Source organism: Pinus tabuliformis, chromosome 9, assembly GCF_031772625.1.
Source record: "Pinus tabuliformis cultivar Carrire ecotype Pingquan chromosome 9, CPIR1, whole genome shotgun sequence".
Lineage (NCBI taxonomy): Eukaryota > Viridiplantae > Streptophyta > Pinopsida > Pinales > Pinaceae > Pinus > Pinus tabuliformis.
The window spans coordinates 319,278,668-319,286,910 of record NC_142307.1 but is presented as its reverse complement, the minus strand read 5'-3'; the positions used below and the strand labels follow the sequence as shown (position 1 = coordinate 319,286,910).

General features: G+C 38.5%; 1 protein-coding gene across 1 annotated transcript; it reads left to right on the top strand.

Annotated features, from left to right (window-relative positions):
- Positions 1–6,024: 6,024 nt before the first annotated feature.
- On the top strand, positions 6,025–7,155 carry LOC149148508 (early light-induced protein, chloroplastic-like). The gene is made up of 3 exons (XM_089440421.1): positions 6,025–6,396; positions 6,521–6,598; positions 6,687–7,155. The coding sequence occupies exons 1-3, from the start codon at positions 6,250–6,252 to the stop codon at positions 7,032–7,034; spliced, it is 573 nt and encodes a 190-aa protein (XP_089296547.1). The 5' UTR covers positions 6,025–6,249; the 3' UTR covers positions 7,035–7,155.
- Positions 7,156–8,243: the final 1,088 nt, after the last annotated feature.

Below are 8,243 nucleotides of genomic sequence, written 5' to 3'. Positions count from 1 at the left end.
ATCATCTTGAGGGTAAGTATGGTAAGTAAAGAACATCTTCCGAATTACACCTCTTAGTTGAGTTTGCAGGACTGCTAATCGTTGTCATATCATCATGTCCATAGTAACATACATGTGCACAAATACAAAAAGTCATCTCATATGTTTCTTCTACATGTCTTGCTTCTTTCCACTTGTTCGACCAAATGTTGTCTTCTGCATGTTGATTGTTATTTCATGCTTGTGACCTCGTTCTAGTGATGTTGAAGGTTATGTTAGAGTTGTGTTCAACACGTACACATCTATGACACTCACACACAATGTTGTATTAATTGTCACGTAAGTGTCATCGGGACCATTCAATGATCCATCACAAGCATCATGCTTATCGCTTGCACCATCAGTCAGTCACACTAAGTATGTGTTGTCTTGATGGTTTGACGCATCTTGTTGTCAAGTCATGTTGAGTGGGTGTTCGCAAGGTCACATATGCACAAGTTCGCTCACTCACACACTTAGTCATTCTGCTGAAGTTTTGATGACCATATCACCCTCCAACAGTTGAACCCTCATTGAGCTTCATTACGTAGTGTTAGCACTCAGTGAACATGTACTGTCACCCAAAATTGCACAGAGCTTGAGGTTGTCTCCAGGTAGCTTGCACTACACAATCTTGGAATCGACCGAACTAACTATCACCCAGAACAATGCAGAAGTGTCCAACAAGCTATTTCAATCTGTGTTGCCTTCAAGCTAATTAACCAACCCTCCTGCTGGTCAATGGGAGAGTTTGACCGGGTAGTAACCCTGTTACTCACTCCCCTCAAAAATTGCCCAAAAGTTGTAGACCTTTCCTGCTCCACTAACTGAGGAAACTGCACAGTCAGGGAAGACAGACACCTAATGACCATCCATGTCTCCCCTCCAAAATTGTGCAGTTTTTCCAGTGAGCCACCCAGTCAGCTGACCGACTTCTCACCCAGAAAACAATGCAGATTTCTGAGCAAGCCCCTCAGTAGCACAACATCTAGCTCAGCTCAAAAACTACATAGAGGTGCGCAGCAGGTCAGCCTCCCAGCTATTGCATAGTTTTTGTCTCCAAAAATCCCACAGCCCGCTGCCAACTCCCTTGAGGAATTGTGTAGTTTTTGTTGCCAAGCCTCATGCAACCCACAATGATCTCCCTCTATAAATTGTGCAGATCTGTCCTCTAGCCGAGAAAGATCCCGCAGATAGTCACTGCTGATCTAGATTGTCCTCCTCTAACTCCTAGTGACCCCTGCACAATTTTCACCAATCGTGCCCAAAGCTCACATCCCAGCTTGATACTTGCCTCGCCCAGTTTCGCAACCATGTCCTCTCTCCCCGTCACCTGCATCTGAAAGCTAACGACCATGCATCATAGTATAGTAGGAGTTTTATGGATTTGATTTCATCTCGCCATGAGTGATTGCAGATATAGGTACATGAATAGACATAACGTGATAACAAATGGGATGAACAACAAGAGTACATGCAAAAGGACGTGTTCACGAATGGATGAATGAATGATTCATGCAAGGAGATGTGTTCGTGTACTAGTGAACAGAGGAACAAATGTTTCATGTGAGGGTATGTGTTCATGAACGGATGAACATATGAAGATTTGTTTGTAGACGAACGTACGAATGAACATGCCAAGAGATTTTTTCGCGAACGGACGAACACGTCAAGCATGCCAAAGTATAAGCAAGGAGAAATGCGTACATGCAACATCAACCAAACTAAACGACCATCAAGGACTCTGCACATCTTGCCATGCAGAGGTGAAGCTGTGATACTCTAAGAGGACATCCATCACTCAGAAACACTGCAGCTTGACATGTACACCACCGGTAGCATGAACATAGCAGCACTCTCATGTCGATTTGTGTCATGAGTCTTGTCGGCCACATCACTACTCTAGGCAATACTATTGTAAATCAATGTAATGTAACGTGAATGTCCAAGAGTCCCACTTGTAATCTGAAGAGTCATGAAAGTCAAACAGTCATGAGGGAAGTGGAATAGTCACAAGGGTCAGTTCTACCCTTGGCTATAGATAGCCATCATTTGTACATGCACATGACTTTTTCACCTTGGCTCCTCCCACATAGCCTTGAGAGTCCTTAATCTTTTCTTTGAGGATTGAGTAGTGGCTCCAATGCCTCACCTATGGGGTTAGTGATGTATGGTGTAATGATGTGTCTTGGGACTTTCGCTTAATTCTGAAGCCTGCTCACAGGCCAGCCCATTTTCACGCATGTGTTGTAACTTTTTATAATAATTAATCTTGAACACTTGTAATACATGTTCCTTTAACCTGTGTTAAACAATTGAACTCATTCAGCTATTCTAACACATATATTAATGAAAATGTGTTGTATAAGTTGTTAATGTTGTCCTTCCATTGTTGGTTACCTTCCCGAACATTAGACAAAACCTTTCACGTAAACTTCTTATAATGACTGTCGTACTCGCTGGCACTGCCCTGCTAAGTGTTACACGTGCTATCTTCCTTTATGTGTTGTGATTGTCACATCCGTGTGGATTTCTCTTCAAGAAGTTGTGCATGTCTTGTTGTATTGTGTGTCTCTGACCAAGTTGGGACTTCCTTCCTTCCAATTGGAGACTCACTACCACCCTCTCTATGCTGTGAAAAAACCTTGACACAAGTAACAGTAGCACTCACCAGGCACGTGAACCTTGTTATTCTTAGACAAAGTAGACCGCTCTCATGTGATGACAGGAAATAGCTAAGGCATATCTTTAAGATAATGGAAACTAGGCCATCGTACCAGATGGAAATCCTAATGCAAACGGTGTGAGGTCTAGTTGGGACATCAAACTTGGCAGATCCCTTAATCTTGGCAGGTCCATCACCATCAACAAATGGGTAGCTCATATGAAATTGAAGAAAATACAAAGCACAAAGCCAGGAACAGGGAAAAAAGAAATTACCTGATATCGGAAGGTTATCATTTGTGGAGAACAAAAGAAAAAAAAAATCCATGTGCAAACTAAGTTGTCCTGGTGGTTTCCAGACTTCAACTTTATAGCCCTTTCAAGATCTTCTACAGAAAATAGGCCCCGAAGAAGACAATTAAAATAAAATCTACGGGTAGCCAAGAAGGGTAACATAGAAAAATAAAATAAAACATTGGTTACACCTTATTGATTGGCAATGAGTTGCAAGATAAAATCACTGCCACACATCACTAAACCCCAAAAGGGATACAACACATCCAACACCTAGTGACCTTCCTTGGCGGAGTTGTGAGTTTATGACATGCTTCAGAAAATTTTGACAAGGAACGAAATGGGAGGGATAAACATGGTGAGGAGAGTTAGGGTTATAAGAGGAAATCTCCACCATTTGATGCAAGGAAACCATCTCGACCATTCAAAAATCCAAACCTCTAATAGATCACAAGTAGGCCACATGCATTATGAGGATGTCGAACCCCGTACTTCACACACGAATGTCAATGGAAGCCAAGTGCACCTTGTAATCTTTTCCAAGGCATCACATGTATAAGCATAGAGGGGAATGTATAAAATTAACCTTGTGGGAAGGTATTGATATTACGTAGGGAATCAAACCATAGAAATAACCCAAACCTCATTGTTACACCTAAGATAATTCAAGTGCCAAAGTTGAATATTTGCATTAAACAAGTCAAATCACTATTTGTGTTATTTTCCCAATTATTAATGTTCCTTAGTGTAAGCAAAAGAGGAATTAACAAGCAAATGATCACCATGGTTTTTCCATGAAAAAAAAATGGATAAGCTAGGTTTGTGAAAGACACCAAGTCACTAGATGCACGTAGGATTCCTAGTAGGAAAAATGGGAGAAGAGAGACAAAGAGAGAGTGAGTGGCAGGGAAGAATGAGTTGGCAAGTGAGGTGAGAAAGTGAAAGAGAGTCAAAAAGTGAGAGAGATAATGAAAGAGGGTGGAAAAGCGAGAGGAAGGGAGATATTTTTGTTTGACACTAGGAGGAAGAAAGAGACAAAGTTGGAGGGGGATGTTGTGAACGTGTGTGTCTATGAGAGAGAGAGAGAGATTATGCCAATGAGTGAGAGTTGAGGGAGGGGAGAGAAAGAAAGAGAGTGAAAGAGGGGAAGATAGTGAAGGGGGGGGAGAGAAAGAGTGAGAGATAGTGAGATGACATGGGGGGAAGAGAATTAGAGATGTAGGAGGGAGTGAGTGAGATACAGAGTGAGGGATGGATATCTAGAGAAGGATAAAGGGGGGGGGGGGGGGAGAGAGAGAGAGAGAGAGAGAGAGAGAGAGAGAGAGAGAGAATGCAGAGTGATAGGAAGAAGGAGTGAGAGATAGATAGATAGATAGAGATGTAGAGAGGGAGAGGGAAAAAAGAGAAAAGGAGAGTGGGGGGTGTGAGATAGAAATATGATTTCTAACAAATAAGTTTCATCCCATAAATAAGCTAGCCGAACTGGTGCTCAATGTCTAACCAAATATAGTGAGTAAAAGAGTAATACAAGAATAAATGTGAATTTGACTATTCAAATCATTTACAAAAATATCATAAGCTTAGCCCCTACTTACTACTAAGCTACATTTTGTCTCAAGTCAAGAAATTAATTTTTATAACTAACAAAAAAAATTAATTATTTTTAACAACACTTTAATATTCCACATCTTATGCCACCATTTAGTGGCACTAATGCCCTCACTCAACAATATTATTCCAAATAGAGTCCCCCCGACTTGTTGAAATACAAAACTAACTCTTTACATCCTTTAATCAAGTGAACATATGCCTTTCTCAACTTTATTGAGAATTGGGACTAGTATTGATGCTAATTGGCATGCCAACCTTGGAAACATATAGTTATGCTATCATAAGAAACTACTTGAGTGAGTGTATAGAGACCAATTCTTGGAGGTAAGACACAAGACTATTAGGGAGTAAGGTACTTTCGCTACAACTCTTAATAGCATCTGCCTAAACTCACACATGTGAACTTGAGCCAACATTCCAAGCCAAGACCAGGCCTATTATAAGACATGAAGGTATAATAGCACTCCATTAGTTGGAGACATTATGATAGCTTTTTATATCTAAAAATCCAATCCATATTTAAATGGAGGAATATTATGTATAAAAAAACTCTAAACATTATCATTGTTCAAAAAACTGTCAAAAAATTTATAAAAAAATTGTCAAAAATTTTGTAACCAAAGCTTATAAAAAAACCAAAATATTTTTTTTATTCTTATAATAGAACTTTTCTTTACTTAAACATATCTATATCTATAGATATATGAGAAATTAAAATTAAAAAATTATTTTAAATTAGCCCTTAATAATTTGTATAATAGAACAAATTTATAAAATAATATTAATAAAATTTAAAAAACATTAGAAATATATTATTGCATAAATAGTAATTAGTTTCTAAAAATCTGAACATTTAAAACCAAATCATTTTGAAAATTAATATCATTTACATTTCTAAATAATTTATAAATTTAACAATTTTGATATATTAGTGGAATCTTCAATTATTTTTAAAATCTAAAAATATATAATTAACATTTTATGTAATGACATATAAATAATGATGCTTTATTAATATGCATTTTATATCAAACTTAAATTTTAAACTTGTGTTAATTTTTTTAAATTTTTTTAAATATAGATAACCCTTCTGTGAACGTGTTTAGAATTATAAAATCTTTCTTCGTCTCATTTTACATTGAGTACGGTGATTAGGATATTAATATTATGTTTGAAACTAGTGCATAAAACTGATCCCATTTGTTCCTTGATTCTGGAAGGTGGTAGAACTGATCTCTGTAACGCAAACGCAAACGCAAATATCATCTTTGTCCTCTGGCTCCCAATTATCATCCTCTCAATGCGGTCATTCGTGGATCTACGTCTCTATACTTGTATCCAACCACGTGGAAACATATTCTGACGAACAGAAACCTCGACTTGGTGCGAGGGTTGCCGTTCAATTAATTCATCCAGAATTTTCCTGATAGCCTCACTCCATTACAGCCCTGCAGCTTCAACAAACAGCCCCGCAACCTCGACCCCATTATATATAGGTATCACAACAAACAGCCTTGCAACCTCAATCCCATTATTAATTACTTACTTCATCGATTCTACATTAATTAGTTACTTCATCCATTCATTGTCTCGCTGTTGCCGGAGTATTCATATAAATTGGATTTGTTCTCATACCAAACATTCATTTATTATTATACTGCAATGGCCGCTGTGAACGCATCATTAATGGCCATGAAGGGAACAACCCTCCAACAATGGAGGCCAGCGGAGAGGTTAACAGGTTTTTGTGAAACCAGAAATACCGTTATGCCAGTCTCCAGGGGCCTTCGACTGAAGTGTATGGCAGAGGTAACTATAAATACCCAATATCGTTGTTGTTTCTGTATAAGATGAATTTAATTATATGCTGAACAGCAGTACCGTATGTCATGGAGATGACAATATCGTTTGGGTTCTTCAATTAAATTTGCAGGCAGATCCGCAGCCAAAAGAATCTGGCACGGCCTCCACTCAGTCTACAATCCCACTTTCTCCTCGCCCTCCTAAAAGGGTAAGCTTGTTGGAGCTCATTTTTTCATACAATAAGCGAACTAGTATTCATGTGATCATGCGCTGAAATAATCGCTCCGTTAATGCAGGTTAGCACCAAGTTTGGTGACGTTTTTGCTTTCGGTGGGCCTGCACCAGAGACCATAAATGGGAGACTAGCAATGCTCGGATTCGTCTCAGCTCTGGGGGTGGAGATTGCTAGTGGCAGGGACCTCTTCTCTCAGCTCGCCAGCGGAGGAGTTCCACTGTTTCTTGGAAGCGCGATTCTTCTGTCAGTTGCTTCTCTGATACCCATGTTCAAGGGAGTCTCCACAGAGAACAAATCACAAGCAATAATGTCTGCTGGAGCGGAGATGTGGAATGGGCGTTTTGCCATGATTGGCCTCACTGCCTTGGCCTTAACGGAATACTTGAAAGGAGGTCCTCTCATCTCTTGATCATCATCACCTCAGACTTCCTTCAGTGTATGATGTAGTCATACCCAAGTTGTATTTGCTCTGCTTTCAAGGCAAACACTGTAACAATTTTTTCGGCGAATAGTATCATATTTGAGGGTTATCTCTGTCTTTGATTAAATCTTTACTTCATTAAAATATAAGACGGTTTCCATCTTTGCATTATTAACTATACTCCTAGGAGTACTACACTATTTTGTAATGTATTTCTTGAATATTCTTACAGGAAGAAGCCTGTGAAAAAGCAGCAATTCCATTATTGATAAACTTAGCGAGAAAGAAAATCAATCGCCCAACAAATAATTCAACCTCAACCTCGTGGACAATGACAAATTAACATCTACTAGATGTGCACTTCTAATGATTCCACGGGGATTGGTGCGAGGTCAAATCATTCCTTACGACATAGTCGTGCAATAATTTCTCTGCATATCCGTTCTCCCACAATAGCCACAAAACTTTGGTCATAATCCAATTAGTTTTCCGAAAGTGATGATTTTGTTTGTATGCGATGTGGTCTCTATCAAAATAAAATCGTGGAATCTTGATAGCGTTGTTACGTACTTCGCTTCCACTTGTCACTAGCACCAAAATATCAAGCTAATTTTATCAAGCTAATTTTTTCTATTAAAGGTGTTAACCGTAAGGCTGTTTTTTTCACATTTATTTTTTGTGGACGACGTGATAATCTTTTGGGAAGGCATTGTTTTTTAATGCAGAGCTTTAATCATCATATTTTTTTGTGTTTTCTATTATGCTAGATCAATCATCAAAAGTTTTTTTTGCTTTAATAACATTTCAGACTCGATCAACACTTTTATTGCTTCCATTTTCCCTTTCTAAATGGTATCAGTTGAACATGGATTTTACTATCTCAACTATCAACATGGATTTTACTATCTCAACTATCATCTGAAGTTCAATTTCTATTCCTGGGAGGATGGGTCTTGGTTAAATAAAAAAGTTGAAAAGAAAATTAGCAATTGGTGTTATAAGTGTCTCTCGATAGGTGGCATGATGACCTTAGTCAAAGCAATTTTTGAGAACATTCCTATATATTAGTTTCCACTATCTAAGATTGCAAAATCCGCCATTTAGAAAAAACAGTTAGAGTTTGTTTTATTTCCATTGCACTTGTAAGAAACAATGGGTGAGAATGCATTTCGCAGCCCAAAAATTGTTAGGGATGGG

Bases quoted from the DNA above. Each gene is read 5' to 3' on its own strand.
- LOC149148508 (XM_089440421.1), top strand. From the start codon at position 6,250: ATGGCCGCTGTGAACGCATCATTAATGGCCATGAAGGGAACAACCCTC. The intron at 6,397-6,520 runs GTAACTATAAAT...TTAAATTTGCAG, and splicing joins GACTGAAGTGTATGGCAGAG to GCAGATCCGCAGCCAAAAGA. The intron at 6,599-6,686 runs GTAAGCTTGTTG...CCGTTAATGCAG, and splicing joins CTCCTCGCCCTCCTAAAAGG to GTTAGCACCAAGTTTGGTGA.